At 33.9% G+C, this 17,479-nt stretch overlaps 2 protein-coding genes across 11 annotated transcripts in view; one reads left to right on the forward strand and one right to left on the reverse strand.

Moving 5' to 3' along the window:
- Positions 1–12,263, forward strand: part of ESYT3 (extended synaptotagmin 3) — an 83,901-nt gene extending 71,638 nt beyond the window's left edge. The window contains exons 18-23 of the mRNA XM_074301636.1: positions 764–1,233; positions 3,308–3,403; positions 4,322–4,453; positions 5,130–5,235; positions 7,291–7,340; positions 8,790–12,263. Of these exons, the coding sequence (XP_074157737.1) occupies positions 764–1,233; positions 3,308–3,403; positions 4,322–4,453; positions 5,130–5,235; positions 7,291–7,340; positions 8,790–8,823 (888 nt within the window). The 3' untranslated portion in view covers positions 8,824–12,263. The remainder of the gene's footprint in view (positions 1–763; positions 1,234–3,307; positions 3,404–4,321; positions 4,454–5,129; positions 5,236–7,290; positions 7,341–8,789) is intronic.
- Positions 12,264–13,070: 807 nt separating this feature from the next.
- Positions 13,071–17,479, reverse strand: part of CEP70 (centrosomal protein 70) — a 31,215-nt gene continuing 26,806 nt past the window's right edge. For 8 of the 10 annotated variants that reach the window (XM_074301642.1, XM_074301640.1, XM_074301638.1 and 5 more), the window contains 5 exons: positions 17,302–17,451; positions 16,971–17,136; positions 16,237–16,351; positions 14,948–15,027; positions 13,071–14,049 (listed from right to left, as the gene is read on the reverse strand). In XM_074301642.1, coding sequence (XP_074157743.1) covers positions 13,988–14,049; positions 14,948–15,027; positions 16,237–16,351; positions 16,971–17,136; positions 17,302–17,451 — 573 coding nt within the window. In that variant the 3' untranslated portion in view covers positions 13,071–13,987. The remainder of the gene's footprint in view (positions 14,050–14,947; positions 15,028–16,236; positions 16,352–16,970; positions 17,137–17,301; positions 17,452–17,479) is intronic. The other 2 variants (XM_074301643.1, XM_074301641.1) reach the window with 1 other exon arrangement.

A 17,479-nucleotide genomic window follows, 5' to 3' on the forward strand; every position in this document is an offset into this window, starting at 1 on the left:
AATGAGCTGCAGAAGGAAATTGCAAACCATTCCAGTATCTTAGCTATGAAAATCTAAAATGGGATCACAAAAAAATCAAATGTATAACTGAGATGTAAAGAAAGAAATACAAGCAGAAGACACAGGAAATTGGGCTAAGGCTGATTTGGGCAATCTTTCTTCAAACTGATTTTACTCTTCCCTACTTTGTCAATAAGTTAAAGATCTACTATGTACCAGACACTGTGCTAAATACCAGGAATACAAAAAGAGGCATAAAATAGTTCCTGACCTCAAGGAACTCACAATTTGATGGGGCAGACAAGCATACCAATATGTACAATCAAGGTATATACAAGATAAATAGCAATTAATTAACAGGAGGAAGGCACTAGAATTAAGAGGGGTTGGGGGAAAAAAAAACTTGCTGTAGAAGAGAGAATTTTAATTAGGACTGAGGGGAAGATAATAGGTAGAAATAGGGAAGAGAGAACATTTTAGGCATGGAAGATACCTAAAGGGAAATATGCATTTTATCAAGCAGTATTTCTATTTTTTGAAATAGTATCCTGCCATCCTTCATATGATGATGGAGAATAAAGACTGAGAAAAGTCCTTTGGATCTCATAGAAACAAAGTTATTCTTTGAGAAGGCAGGTATGATGGGGATCAAGACCAGATTTTAAAGGATCAAAGAGGCAATGGGTGATAAGATAGGTAATGGATGTCCAAGGCTGAGGCAGCACAATTCCATGGATGATACTGTGGTTTGTTTTGTTTGCAGTTTCTACATATGGAGGATCGAGAACCAGGCACACCATACACAGGCCCAGAGGTCCTGAAGAAAGGACCTATGTTTATCAAAAGACCTGAAATCAACCAGGAGTCAAAAGCCCCATCCCAGGAACATGATTCTACACTTCCACTTCAGTCCCAGACCTCTGGAACTTCTGACACCAAGCAAGCCAACAAAAATACCTCAGCCATACTCATTCCTCAGGAGAAGGGCTCAGAACCCAAAGGCAAGGGCAGTGACAGCAGATCCCAAGAACAAATGGGGATCAAAAGCACAACCACCATGTTCTTGACTGTCCCTGGCTCCCATTCTCCAGGACCCATCAAGTCACCTAGACCTATGAAATGCCATGCCACCCCATTTTCTTGGCCACATAAAAAGATGTCTCCCAGCATGTCTTCACTCAACTCCATGGCCTCCTCATGCTTTGACATGACAGGGAGCAGCCTAACCATTGAGTATGCTTCTCTCTTCTTGAATATCATTTTTCATCTTAATAGCCTGAAAGAAATGTGAAAATGTTTTCATACAAGTGAAGAAAAACATATGAGCACATATTTCCTTATAATTGGTTATTTCATAGGAAATATGTCCCTTGGGTATTTTGGTGGAGAGAGGACTGATCTCAGAAGTTAGATAATCTATGTTCTTGTCCCAATTATATCAATTAATTCATCTTGTTATTTTGGGCTATTCACTTAAGCTTCAGATTCTTCATTTATAAAATGAGATAACTGAACTACTTAATCTTTAGCCAATTATGCTTGAATATTATGTAAAATAAAAACCATTGCCCTGGAATTGTGTCTAAAACCTAGAATGATAGGGCTGCAAGGTTATATTGAGGATACATTCAAATCAGACTTGCTCTATCCAAGAATTTAACCAAATCACCCCAAAAAATATTCTATTCTAAATAGTTGATTCTTGTTCTCAAAGGAAGACCATTTGATGCCTATTTTAGTTTATATACATACATACATGCAAATGTACACATACATACAAATATAATGTATTTTGCCTTAGAACATATATATGTATATGTATATACATATATATGTATGTATGTATGTATGTGTGTGAGTATATATATATATATATAATCTAACATTAAATTCAAGACATAGCTGTTTGATTGGCTGGTAACTCAGGTAGCTAACAATAATCTTCCATTTTATGGATGGGAAAACAAGAAGCCACAAGTGACGTTCAGCAAGCATTAACTAAACATTTACTATGCATCAGGTACTGTGTCACTAGAGGTACACAAAAACATGGGCTCAGTCATTCTAATGGGGTAGACAATATACAAAGAACAGTAACAGACAAGATGTGTTCAGAATAGATGGAAGGTAATATCTGAGGGAAAGCACTAATGGAAGAGATGGAAGAGAAGGGGGAAGTCTCTCAAAAAAGGGAACATTTGAGCTGAGCCCTCAAGGAAACCTAAGACACAATGGAAGAGGAAGACAAGCACTCTAGGCCTGGGAGACAACCAGTGAAAAGGAAAAGTTAGGGGATGGAGTGTTGAGTGAGGAACCTTGAGCAAGGATCCCTGGAAGAGACTAAATGGTAAGAAAACTGGAAAGATAGATTGGGGCTAGGTGCTAAAGGCCTTCAAAAGCCAAAAAGCAGATTTTATATTTGATCCTGGAGGTAATGGAGAGCCACTGGAGTTTGAGTAGGAAGGTGATCTTACCAGATTTGCACTCTAGGAGAATCTTTTTTTGGCAGCCAAGTGAAGAATGATGTGGATTAAATCAAGGAAGAGACACATTGCAATATTGCAATAGTCTTAAGTACCAGGAGAATGTATATATAGTACCAGGAGTACCAGGAGAATGAGAGATCCCAATTTGACTGGGAGCTCCATCTGCTGGTGTAATGTAGATGAAAATGCTGTCCCATGGAACTTCTATTCTTTAAAAATAATGATAACAGAAACAAAAAAAATAATGTTTAAGTAAGACGAACTACATGAAGAGAAAACTCCCTTGGAGAAATTTCATTAGAGATTGGAGAAATTTCATTAGAGATTTACCTCTGCTAAAAAAAAAGATTGCTCCAAATATAACACTTCTATCCAAAAATATAAAAACATGTTTTACAGTACTAAAAGAAAAACTTTGAAATTATGCAAACATGATCTGCAAGGACATTTTTGCAGATTTTTAAAAAAAGATTGTGTGAACTAAATGTAAATTAATTTTAAGACATATTTGATGAGCATTTTGAATTGTTCCTTCTGGGTACTCTTCAAATGCCAGTGGCTCATAAGCCTTTTAAATTTCCTTTTCACCTTTATTATCTCATCTTTAACCATTTAAATTCACTATGAATCCTCTGTGAATCTTCTTGTAAAGTGAGTCATTTGTAAATATACATATATAATAAGTAGATAAATGAGGGAGTATTTGTCAGTTCATTTTCTTTTATCCAGTTCACTTCTTAGAGTCTAGCACAATATCATGTGTCTTGGGAAGGTCTACATTGTTTAAAAGGCAGAGAAATGAAAAATCTTTGTTTTTGCAGTACTGATGAGAACTGTCAACCACTTGGAGAGATTCAGCTCACTGTTCGCTACATGCCCCTTCGACATAATCTTGTGGTTCTCATTAATGGCTGCAGGTAAAATATTTCTACTTTGGGGATTTCTTATATCTTTCTTGAGAATCAGGTCACTGGAAATCACTTTAGGGAAGGTGGCTTGGGGGAGAGAAAGACAGAAATATCCATACACACAGTCTGCAAAGCAAATGCTCTATGGAGGGATTACAGGAACAGTTATCTAATCTAACCAATTAATCTAGCCTCATTTTACAGATGAAAAAACTGAGGTCCAGAGAAGTTAGATCCCATACTTAGTAAAAGTATCCAAGGTGAAATTGAACCAGTTCTTCTGATTGGTTGGTTTGAACTGTCCTATGTTTCCTCCTCTATAATGAAGAGTGGACAGATTTCAAATGCCTGTAAAATGCAATTTACCATGTTCAAAAATATCCTACTTAGTACATTCTTTCCACCGGTGCCTATAGAACCCATGGCCAGGATTTCCGATCCCCAGGTTTTAATATAACTCCAATAAGAATTGTTGGGTCAGCTGGTAAGAAACAGCCTTTGTTCCCAAATGGAAAAATCTCACTTCCATGGATGAAAAATGTTTTAGCTCCACCAAATACAAACACACCTTTTGGAAAAACCATTAAGTTGTGTTTCTTGCCTACTTACTTTAATTATATTAAACCCTATAGAAATGGGAGTTACATTAAAAGGCATACAAACAGCTGTTTAGAATAAAAGAAGCTAAGTTCAAAACCCCACCTTGGTTATTCTCTGCATGACTTTGAACAAATCACAAATTAATGTAAACCTCAGTTTCATCTATAAAATGCAGGAAAGGAAAATCCTTTCCAGCTCTTAATCTATGTGCTTATGATGTCTACCCATAAACCAATAAATCTTAAGTTGAAGAAATAGTTATTGACTTAATAGATTTCTATTTTGTGTTTATTACTAATGGGCTCAATTACTTTGAAATTGAACTAGGAATTTGAGACCCTGTTGTAGCAGTGGAGTTGATCCCTATGTCCGAGTATACTTGTTGCCTGAAAGGAAGTGGACGAGCCGGAAGAAGACATCAGTAAAGCGGAAAACCCTAAATCCCCAGTATGATGAAAAGTAAGTAGGTTAGCTGAGTTAGAGAATTCTATGAAAGATTTATACAGCTAAAAAAAGTAGCTAATATTATTTGAAGCCTTCTGTGAATTACTGTTCAGTCATGCATGATTCTTCATGACCCCATTTGGGCTTTTCTTGGCAAAGATACCAGAGTGGCCTGCCATTTCCCTCTCCAACTCATTTTATAGATGAGGAAACTGAGGTAACAGTTAAGTGACTTGCCCAGAGTCACCTAACTAGTGTCTGCCATATTTGGACTCAGGAAAAGGAGTCTTACTGATTCCTGGACCAGCACTCTTACTTTGCCACTTAGCTGCTCATTCTGTGCATAATTCCCTATTGTTTCACCTACCCAGGAGCTAAAATCTTTTCTTTGCCAAGAAAACCTCAAATGGAGTCACAAAGAGTTGGATATAACTATAAACTGAAAACATTATTCTAACTCTAAATCTATGGCACTTTGTGGTCAAAAAAGTGGATTCAAATGCTGTCTCTGACACTTTATGGTTGTATTATCTTGGACAAATCATTTAATTTCCATGTGTGTCAAGAAATTTCCTAGTATTTATCTGCTAAGTGAGAATTTGGACATAATTTGTAGATCTGCAACACATAAAAAAATTTGACATATTTTCTTTGAGGGTTTACCTGCTAACTCTATTTTATATTCTTGAAGATTTGAATTTTGTGTCCCTATGGAAGAAGTGAAGAAAAGAGCACTGGATATTGCAGTTAAAAATCATAGGCCATTTGGTTCACACAAAAGAAAAGAACTGGGCAAAGTAAGTATTTAAAACTCATAGGATTTAGAACTGAAAGGGTGTTTAGAGATCTCACTTTATAGAGAAGAAAATATCTTCTCATCATTACCCAATCAGGTAAAGGCACACAGATAGTAAGTAGCAAAGCTAGGACCCAACTTCTCCAAATCCAAATCTATGTTCTTCCAGTATAATTTTTATCCTAACTTCTAGCATCTCTTCATTTACAAGCACCTTAATATTAATGTTCTATCAACAAACATGCAGAGCACTGTATAATAGTAGGTGTAGGGGAGAAATAGCAGTGAAATGAGAAGGCTGGGTCTCTGACTTCAAGATTAGGGGCTGGTTGGGTAGGGAGAGAAAAGAGAGAACACATAAAAACAGCAGTTACAAGTGCAAATAAATGTATAAGGCAAATATTGTAGAGTTAACTTCAAGACCACTTCTCTACTTTTGTTGTTCAGATATTTGTTGCTCAGATAATTTGCAATATTGTATTAGCTAACTGAAGCAATATATAGAGCTAGAAACTCTTGATACATGCAAATTTTTGTTATCTAGTATATAGGCTATATAGGCTAAAAGCTCTAGCCTTAAGTTAGCCATTACCGTTTACCTGGATTTTGTTCTGTGGACTGCACCAAAGGAAATAAATTCCCTGATCCTCACATTCACTGACTCATCACATCTAATTGTATATTTGTAATACTTAGGGCTTGGAATCTAAGAGGCTTCTCACAAAGGGAGAAAAGATTTTTTAAGTACCCAATGTACCTAACATGAATCAGGTATAGAACAGGTAGGTACCTTATTCTCATATCGAAAAAAAAATGCTAAGCAAAAGGATATACTAAAGAGAGGGAATACTTTTTTTTTTTTTTTTTAGATTGATAAAGAAGGTTTATTATGGGTTTAGAAGTAAGTCAATGTCTAGTTAGCAAAAGGTGAAGGTAGAGACAAAATGGCACTGGAATAGGATTCCAGTGGACAGAGATCCTTATGCCAGGTGTAAGGCTGCCATGTTTGGTACCTCTGCCAAGAGAGTATGGAATACTAAGCAAAAAGGAATCAACATATATTAAAGAATATTTAAAATTTAGTTGTTTATAACTATGGTTGCAATCCACTACTTAAGTCTCATCAAGGCATAAGACAGTTTGGCCATTCTGCTAATTAGCCATTTCAGATTTTATCTTTGCCCACTGAATATTTTCCAATCATAAAGCCAACCATACAAGATCTTTCTGGTGGTCTCTTCCTAATGACAATTCTTGGGATCTAGTCCATTCCCCCTACTATATACTTTTTCCCTATTGTTTCTTGAGAAGACTCCAGCTGTAAGCTCAAAGGGTCCATGCTAAAGAAAGGAAACACACACGCAAAAAGCAATGGCAACATAATCCCCTCCTAAAAGCCCAATTAGTTGAATCACTACTCCAGGTGTCAACCAGATTTCATCCAAGATGACTTCTAACCAGAAGGCGTTTCTTTTTCCAACTGTGGCACCCAACATCATCAATGATTCTGCTTTAGCAGTCAATCAGGAAGCTCAGCAAATGAATCACACATGACCCAAAGCTAAACCTCAGAGTTCCTCAGTGGTCTGCAGAAGTGGTGAAAAAGAGAAGGGGACCTAAAATAGTTATAATGGGATTTTATCCACAGTACAAGTTAGAGACATTAATATTGAGAGAACACCATGGAGAGGAATGAACAGTAATTTTATAAGTTGCTTATGTTTTTCCATAAGTTTCTATAACTATTCAACAAATGTAGCAAAGGAATACTTTTATATAGACTGTTGAACTGCCTCTGCTCCCACCATCATTATTTTTCCTGTGGTTAGGCTGAGCTCCTGGCTTACATTTTTAATATAAAAGTACAAAAAGATTAACAATCACACCTAAAACCTACAACATTGCATTTTTATAACTACAATACTTTAAGTTTCACTCAACCAGGCAATCTATAATTACTTAATACCTACCAATATTTACTGAATACCTTCTCTCATTAAGTATTATTTTGTTGGATAAGTAATTGATATTCATAATGTGATTGCTATCCTTACAGGTACTGATTGACTTATCAAAGAAAGATCTAGTCAAGGGTTTTACACAATGGTGAGTATATTTTTTTCATTTGATCATGAATGTTATTCTCTGTAATTATGTAATTGAATTTTTTTAAAATTGGCTGGTGCTGGTTTCTAAGATAACGAGATTAATGTAGCTTAAATCTTAAGGACTTTCATAGCACATAGTAATATTTAATTAATCTTCTCAATCTCATAATATTGAATGGGCAAGTTTTATGGCTCAATTTTACTGAAAGTTGAGTTGCTAGAGAGTTGTTAAAAGGTCTTTCATAACCCTACCCTTCGCTCTCTAAAGAAGTTAAGACTTTAGAGGTCTCCCTCACTAGAGAAATCCTACTCTACTTCTGATCATTTAGCACTCATGCTGGGCCAGCCTTTTTGCTTCTTTGTCTTACAAAGGGCAGAGATTTTCAGCCTAGGATTCACAGAAGTTTCTCCAGTTCTTGTTTTTAAGCTATTTGGGTTTAAAGCAGCACTTTTTTTTTCTTTGGGGGATGGTAGGGAAGAAGAGTGGTTGAATTATGAGAGTGAAGATAGTAGTAGTGATACCAAAAAGAGAAAAGAATATCATCAGTGAAACATTAAAAAAGTTGTAAGATAAAGTTCAAAAGGGAACAGAGATAAGTCAGGGCAGTGCTAAAATTATGTTAAATTGATTGTTCAAAAATAAAGCATATATATAATCTTTATGAATCATATATATATATACATATATATATATATATACACACACATGTTTAATCCATTTTTTCTGTTCTCTGTAGAAAGAAATGTTGACATTTGTCATGTTCTTAATTTTACAGTAAAAAGGAAAAACTAAATAACTGTCCTCCATTTCTTTTTACTGTTCACTTTTTCTATTCTTTCAGTTCTCATTTTTATCAGTGAGAATGAATATATCAATATATATTGATTATATATATATATATTTATATGATCAATTAATCGTGTCCAACTCTTCATGACGCCATTTGGAGTTTTCTTTGCCATTTCCATCTCCAGATCATTTCACAGATGAGGAAACTGAAGCAAATAGGGTTAAGTGGCTTGCCTAGGGTCATATAGCTACTGTGTCTGAAGCTAGATTTGAACTCAGGTATTCCTGATTCTAGTTTCAGCACTCTATCCACTGTGATTAGAACTTGATATTATCTAATAGTCTCCCTTTTATAAGGAATCCTTAAATTCCTAACTTTGAATCCTGGCTTTTCTCACTTATTACCTGTGAGACTTTGGCAAGCATTTAACATTTCTGAGACCGTATCCTCTGTAAAATCACATTGGTTTAGATATAAGCTCTGTCCCACTCTAACTCTATGATGGTATGAACTACACTCTTCACTCTATTCAGCCAACTTGTAAATAGATAGGATTGATTACAAGGTCCCAAACTATTACAGCATTTTAAAAAATCATAAAATATAGGTTCATTGTCAAGTTTATAACTCCTTAATTTGTCCTGTCTTCTTTGTAGGTATGAATTAACGGCAAATGGCCAACCAAGATGATGATACAGAATGTTACGATTACTACTTACCAAAGAGCAAGCATGCTTTCCTTTATATTAAAATGTATATATGTATATTCTATATTTAATAACTAAGAATATGTGAGAAATGCATATATTCTGATGTAAAATTTATACTTTTTTCAGCGTCTGATTAACATTTACAAAAGATAAAATCTATGAAAAATTGAAATTTCCTGAGGCAAGATTTAATGTTTAAATCCTGTACTAAGGAAAATGGGGGCCCATGAATAGTAAGGTCTATATCCATAAAGTGGATTTTTTTTTCCATTTTTTAGGTAATTATAAATAGTCCCTGGCTTACAAATATTTACAAAGGAATATATATGATTAAGTTGAGGTAGGGAGCTTCTGAATTTCCCCTACCTTGAAGGGGCAATCATTTCCCTGAATTTGGAACACTAAAACAGCTTACTTATCCTAAGCAAATGTAGACAATTAGCAAAGTGATCACAGTGCCAAATTCTAACCCCCTTCAGCCTTATACAACAGTATAAGCATTCTTCCTCTCCTCTATTTTTTTTTTGGCTGAGGCAATTGGGGTTAAGTGACTTGCCCAAGGTCACACAGCCAGGAATTGTTAAGTGTCTGAGGCCACATTTGAACTCCAGTCCTCCTGACTTCAAGGCTGGTGCTCTATCCATTGTACTAACTAGTTGCACCTTCCTATCTAGATTTTACAAAAATAAATGGTTACAGGGATGCTTTCAGAACTTAACTTCATTCAGTACATTATCCTATCTTGGGCCTTATGTTCTCATCCTTATAAGTAACTGGAGCATGACAACAGACTGTCCTTTTTTATCTCTGCCATTCCCCAGTAAACTGAACATAGCTCAATTTTTTTTTTATTTAACTATGTGATATTGAACTGGATTGAATTAGATGAAATATCCTTTCTTAGATTGACCAGGGAGCCATTTATAATATTTCTAGGAGGAAATATACTCATTCAAAATTAAACTGTAAAATCAGTTTAGCCTTGGCAATTTGTATTATATTAAGAATGGCAATTATGGTGTAGAGTTATGCTGTAGGAATTTGGGGTCTGTTTCCCTATTCCAAAAGATTATTTTGATCACCAAAGTAACCTTATGCTGCTTTAAAAGCAAAATATGTACAGTAAATTACTTGTATATACAATAATTGGGGTGTGTTTTTTTTTTGCATTTTCATTTTTTAAAGTCTTTGTAATTCATTTTATATATATATATATATACATATATATATATATATATATAAAATTATAAAACCTGGTCCTGCCCCATTCCTTCCCCATTTGTTATCACATTAAACACCACCATAAACTTCACTCCTTTAATCCCATAACCCAAAAGAAATCAAATCTATTTGATCTTTTTTTTTTTTTTACTATCACCATTTCATTCAAGGTTCAATTGTAGTTATCTATTGCTTCCTAATGGTCTGTCTGTTTCCACCTTTGCCCCTTTCCCAATTCACCTTGCAGATTAACTTTACTAAAACATCCCTTTCATCATGGCACTTTTCACTCTAAATCACCTGAGTAATGGCTTCCCATTATGTATAATATATAAATTCTGGGGCCCTCCATATGCTAAAACCACTACATCTCTCACCCCACTCCCTTCTCACCATTATAAAATCTGAAATGCTTTCTTTTTCTTCAACTATTCATAGCCTATATACTTTTCAAGGTCCATGTTAACTATTATCCTTTCAGCAGAGTTTTCCTTGACAACTCCAATTCATCATGATCTCTTCCTTCTTTCAATTCCTACAATCCTTAACATCTTTCCATTCATTTGGCATCTGTATACTGATCTGACATCTCTTACATAGCTTAATTTTATTTAACATGTATTTATCTTGTCAGCTCAACCAGAGTGTAATTTCATTGAAGGCAAGGTTTATATACTTCCTCATATTCCTCAATATGTAACAATAATATATACCTCATAAATATGCAATAAAATTGTCATTTATATCCAAATTTTGTGTTGGTTTTGGATGGTAACAGTTCAGTAATATTTCTCCCATTATAAAATTTAGAAACTTTTAATAAGCCTATGGATGAGAGAGAAAGCAGCCACAGGAGAACTAGTAGAGACCTGGAATGGATTTTGGACTCCTATAGTTTGTATAATTTATGGCATCTAAATTTTCAAATAGCCTCAATTTCACCTAAAGTCAAGATAATATTTGCCCTAATGACACAATCTAGCCTAGTGGTCAGTGTTAGTCAAGTCACCTTTCTAACATTTTACTAAATAGTTATACTGAAGGACTTCCTCACTTTCTCCTGACATCTCAACTTTAAAAGTTTCTGGTTGAGCCCTACTTTACTCCCTTCCAGATAATCTCTATTGTCAAAGAGTGATGTCACAGTCAAATACCCTTAAGTCATGATGATGTACTTAATTGTGGTTGTTCAGTTGTTTCAGTCATGTCCAACTATTCATAACCCCAACTGGAGTGCTTTTGGCAAAGATACTGAAATGGTTTGACATTTTCTTCTCCATCTCATAAGAACTGAGGCAAACAGGCTTAAGGGATTTGCCCAGGGTTACTCAGCTAGTTAAGTGAGACCACTTTTGAATTCAGAAAGATGAGCCTTTCTGACTCCAGTATCAATACTTTTATCCACTACCCCAACAGATGATGAGCTAAAATAGTGTAATAAATCTCCTGCTTCCCCTGCTCCCATCAATGTTTTCCAAAATGACTTCTCATTCACAAATGTGCTGTTCTTCCAACATCAGAACATAAATCTTACACTTAACTGAAAAATATTAGGAAAAAGTTTTAGGGAATGAACACTGAGCTTTAACATTAGGTCCCTTTTAACCCAACATAAAAAGACCCCTAGACTGTTTGGGGACCTGGAGTCTAGTCTTAGTTGTCAAGATATGTGCTTTTAAATTTTAAAGACAATCTGTTGTAGTGGATAGAGAGCTGGCTTTGGAGTCAGAAAGACCCGAATTCAAGTTTAATACGTATCTGCTTTGCAACTCTGGGCAAGTCACTTAATTTCTCAGTGCTCAGACAATAAGATCATTATATATTTCAACAACAATACTATATGATGATCAATTCTGATGGACGTGGCCCTCTTCAAGAATGAGATGAACCAAATCGGTTCCAATAGAGCAGTAATGAACTGAATCAACTACACCCAGTGAAAGAACTCTGGGAAATGAGTATGAACCACTTCATAGAATTCCCAATCCCTCTATTTTTGTCCCCCTGCATTTTTGATTTCCTTCACAGGTTAATTGTACACTATTTCAAAGTCCGATTCTTTTTGTACAGCAAAATAACTGTATGGACATGTATATATTGCATTTAACTTATACTTTAACATATTTAACATGTATTGTTCAACCTGCCATCTGGGGAAAGGGATTGAGAGGAGTGGAAAAATTGGAACAAAAGGTTTTGCAATTATCAATGCTGAAAAATTACCATGCATACATCTTGTAAATAAAAAGCAAAAAAAAAAAAAAAAAAAAAAAAAAAAAAAAAAAATCTCTCAGTTCTCTAAGCAACATCCTTAAGACTAAATTGCAAAGATAATTTGTAATTTTCTACCTTGGTAGGAGGAGTTTGCTCATTCAAGAAGAGTTCTATAGCAATAAAACCAAGTCCAATTCCTGTTCCTATCCCTAGCCTTAATTCACTATTGGATTTAATGTAGTGCTTTGTATTGTACTGGTGTTACTATTTTAACAAATATAATTTTAAGGACAGAAAACAATGTTTCAATTTTTTAAGTTTTAGCTACAAAGCTAAATTACACTAGACTATTTAAAAATCTATCCTGAATACAAAGCTGTTATGAAGGTGTTTACCTGGTCTTTCTGTAAAAAAACATTCTGGCTTGAGGTCAATTGAAAAATATTTCAGCTTATTACTAGAAGGCCATAGAAAATAATATCCAAGTAAGAACTGAAACAAGCATGATGCTTCATAATGTTCACCATAATGCTGAAACAAAAAAATCCTCTAGATTAGTTTTAGGTGACAATTAATCTGTGTCTTGACTTGAATTCCCAAACTGAAGTTTCTTGATTTTTTAAAAAGTCTCTTCCAAAACCTGGGAGATTTTCAAGGTATTGTATTTGGAGGTTCTTACAAGGACATTTTATCTGCTGAGTAGACACTCACATTTTACAGCTTGCCAAGGAAAATCACTTAATCTGCAAGTTGGAGACTATAAGTACAATTACAAACAAGAGAAAACAAAACTCATCAGGACATACTTTTATAAATATGTTCTGACATACTTTTATAAAATATTTATTTCCAGTCTCATGTTCTAAAAAATATATATATGTATATTACAACTGACCTCTTTAAAACACCCTTTCTTGAGGTAGTTATCATCCTATTTATTCACCTCTTTTATCCCATCACAGAACATTTTAAAAATGTTTTTTACCTATGATCCTTAATCTTTACCCTCCAATATGAAACTGTAATTGGTTCTGCCAACAATAGATTATCTAAATTCAATGTTTTGTTCTAGGCATCAAATATTCAAAAGATTAAATTCAAGGCAGAGCTTGTCACTGATTGGATTAAAGAAAAGAATTAAGAGAGCATTACACTTCTACCTTCTCCTAGCTTTTTTTGGAAAACTCTTCCCTTTTCTTCCCTCTCCTGAGTTGGGGAGATATGGAATTGTTTGTGCCTCAAATTTTCTAAAGAAGTGATGTCTTCAACAACTGAAGTACTGCTTCCTTTGGGCCAAAGGTGCTAAGAGTTCTAAATTTCAAATCTCAAAGAAAATCTTAAAAGGCAAAATACCCCTCTGCCAATACTTAAACACATCATTACCCTCTATTTCCAAAACATAAGCAGCTTTCCATAAATGTAAGCCAAGAACTGCTAAAGAAAAATTAGAAAGCTCAGAGTCCAATTATTCAATCCTACAAATGATGCTGCATAAATCTGAGAGAATTAGTAAATATGGATTAAAAAATATACAACTAAAATAGACTAACTTTGCAAAGAATGAAGATTGACCATGCTACCAGTGTTCATTCAGGATGGGAAAAAGAGGTGAATCATGCAAGTAAATATAACCCTTGTCAGACCCATAATCATAAAGAAAATATATTACAGATAAAATTTACATAGTAAAAAAGAAGGTTTCATTTTCTTCAGTTTGTAATTAGTTTTAATTTCTTTACTTCAGGAATAATGGCATCCAAGTTATTGACTTCTGAGTAAAAAAAAAAAAAAAAAGAAAGAAAAAAAAAGAAAAAGAAAAAGGTTATCAACATTAAAAAATTTAATTAATATAAAGTACCATAAATATTAAGTTCCAATATAAATTAATAAAAGTGTAGCATTCTAGATGGTCTACCTTCATGCACTGTGTTTAACATCTTATACAATTGCCAAATAGCCAATCAGAATTTGGATTATAACCTGTGGCCTTGGAATCCAGGGAACTTATAGGACCCAAAGAGTGACTTGGTCTAAGACCCTGATTGACCTGTTTAGCAGGGTGCTTTTTAATCAACTGAGTTATTTAGCCTCAATAAGGAAAATGTGATAGGCTCTTTCTGCAGCACTGCATGAGAAGCCTCTTATGACAGGACACTGGGCATATAAACTGTCCTCTCTGAGCCACCAGCAAGAGTTAAGAGTTAAAGACATACTTCTAATGCAGACTCTATAATTGATGTGGTGCTCAAAATATTGCTATTTCACAAAAACAGTTGATAATTTTAAAAACATGATGCCTGTTCATATAATACAATTTAAAGTAGACCCCCAGAGAGTTCTTCACACTTAATAAGAAACAACAAAGTAGCAAAAATTTCCTGAAAGCTTAGTTCCTTTTAAATATATCATCAGAGAAGAAATAGTAAGGACAAATGAAAAAATACAGTTAATTCACCATTCCTTGTGGAAGTTCCTAGCCCTTTTTTCATAGAGATCTATACTGTTCTACAGAATAACCTAAAGGAATATGTATTTCAATCTATACATGCCAATGGACTAAGAGAGGTGAAGTTTTGAAAAATTATTGTGAAGGCAATAAACAATGACTGTGAGACATTTAATAGTCTATAAATGTTATCCTCACCAACAAGTTTAATGCACAATCTTACCTAAAATCTGAAGGAGATCCTGTGTAAAAGCCTGAAAAGCTGGGAAAAATTCATCATATTCTTCTAATTTATTGATAATGCTAGAAGGAAAGGTTATGGTTAAATAAAACCTAGAATGACTGGAAGGAATTTTTAAAACAGGCAAGAAAAAGAAATCCCTAAATGATCGTCTATTAATTTAAATATAAATTCAACTTTTATTTACTGTAGCCATTCTATGTTTAGATCCTGCTCTCTCTATGTGGCACTTTTCTAAATCAAAATGCTTGTATTATCAGGTTGGCAACAGGTTACAAAACTAAATTTATTTATATTCCAAAATAGAAAACTTATATTTATCCATGTCTTATAATTTTCCTTTTTCTTTACTGATTTTTAAAGTAATTTTTTTGATATGCTTTAAGAATTTTATAAAAATAAGTTCCACTTGTATTTTAGAATTCTAGCATAAGTATGCAAAGTTATTAATCAGTAAAAAGAACACAAAGGATAAAATAGTAAGAATGGGATTTGGGAGAGTCTAATGATTAAAAATTTCAGTTAGTGCAAGAGATGTTTTAAGTGACATGCACAGTGACAGTAGCTGCAACATTAAAAAGGAATATGGGGAAATGGCTATAAAATGTCAGTGTTAAAATGCTTTTAAAAAATATGTTCTCGTCATTAGTCATTAATAACCTAGTTAATAATCATTTGATATAGGTTCCTAAATAACTGGAACTAGACAGTTTGCAACAGTTTTTACCAGGAATAGGTTGAAAATAATCACAATGAAAAGCAATTTTCACCTATTCCACACCAAAAAAAAACAGGTTCCTGAAATCAACTTCTAGTTTATAAATGCTTTGCATTCTCCTGCTTTTTAAGGATATGAATCTCTTAGGTTTTCAAATGGACGTCTTTAAAATAAGAGATTCCAATAATTGATGAACTCTTGAATGCAAATTGAAGCATAGTTTTTTTTCCACTTTATTTTTCTTTTGCATTTTTTGTATTTTCTTTTGCAATATGGCTAATATAGAAATAAGTTTTACATGGCTTCACATATATAATTGATAAGACTACTTATCTTCCAAGAAGTAGGGATGGGAGGGAGAGAATTTGGACTTTAAAAAATGCTAAATATTTCTTAAAATGTAATTAGAAAATATTTGATGGAATTAAAAATATATATATAGTTTTAAAAATAGGGTATTCCAAATAAGGAATACATGTAGCTTAAGTATGTTTAGAGAATTTAAAAATTCCCCCTCAAAGCAGTTTTACTGCTGTTTTGGTGAAATAAATACCTTTGGATGTCCTGGGTCCCCAACACCTGTTGAACATATTTGCCCACATCTTCACTAATTATTTCATACAGTTTTCCAACTGTATTCACAAGGACACTTAGTGATGATGAATTATCTAGAAAAAAGACCAAATGGAACTGTTGCTTTTTGAAAAGGATTTTCCAAACTATAGTATGTAACAGTTTACCTTCTATGTGGTTCAGTGGCTAGAATATTAAGGAATCAGGAAGATCTGTTATTCTTATCTGACTTCAGACACTTATAAGCTGTGAAACCCTGGGAAAATCATGTAAAGTCTGTTTATGCCAGTTTCTTTGTCTATAAAATGGGGATAATAATAGCACCTTACCTCCTAAGGTTGTTAAATGAGATGATAATTACTTAGCACAGTACTGGCACATAGTAAATATCATATAAATGTTAGTGATTATTTTATGTTATTATTATTTTCACTGCCATTTTCTTTTCCATAACACTAGCTTATCTACTTCTTCTCACTGTTCTATCATTAATTCCTAAATGGGACAAAATTAGTGCCAAAGAGTCATAGAATTTGAAGCTGAAAGGGGGCCTAAAGATTAGCTAGTTCAATCCCTTCCCCTGACAACCAAGGAATTAAGTAACTTGACCAAGTATACAATACAAGGTATTAAGCTATTAGCCTCCATCTCTTCTAACTGCAAATGCAGGGTTCTTTGTACAAACATACTATTATCATAAGTGAATAACCTCACCTAGTTCTAGAATCTCATAGATATTTCTCATAGCATTATTCATTTCTCCAAGCCTGGTGTAAACTTCATTCATTCGAGGATAGATTCCAGACACAGATGTCACATCAAATAGCTTTTGAAAGTGATTAACAATTGCTTGTAAAGTTTCAGGGCATGGCACATCATCCTGCCAAAAAATAAAATAAAACAAAAACAAGAACTAAAAAAACTCCCACAAATATTTCATCCAAAATACGAATGTAACAAAAACCCAGCAAATGTTGTACTAGGTAATGCTCATGATATGTTATGATATAGTTATCTTGCATTCTAAATATGGATTAACGGTTACCTTTTTCTTATGTTCAACTTCTTCCAAAATGGTATCAACAATAAATAGAAGATCTTCCACTTTAATGCCATCTTCACTCTTATCATATTTTTTCATATTATGCCAAGGCAACAACATCTCAGATAGTTTTTCCAGGGATCTATACAAGTCCTTTATATAAGAAGAAACTACACAGTAT

The sequence above is a fragment of the Sminthopsis crassicaudata genome, chromosome 3 (assembly GCF_048593235.1).
Source record: "Sminthopsis crassicaudata isolate SCR6 chromosome 3, ASM4859323v1, whole genome shotgun sequence".
NCBI classification, from domain to species: domain Eukaryota; kingdom Metazoa; phylum Chordata; class Mammalia; order Dasyuromorphia; family Dasyuridae; genus Sminthopsis; species Sminthopsis crassicaudata.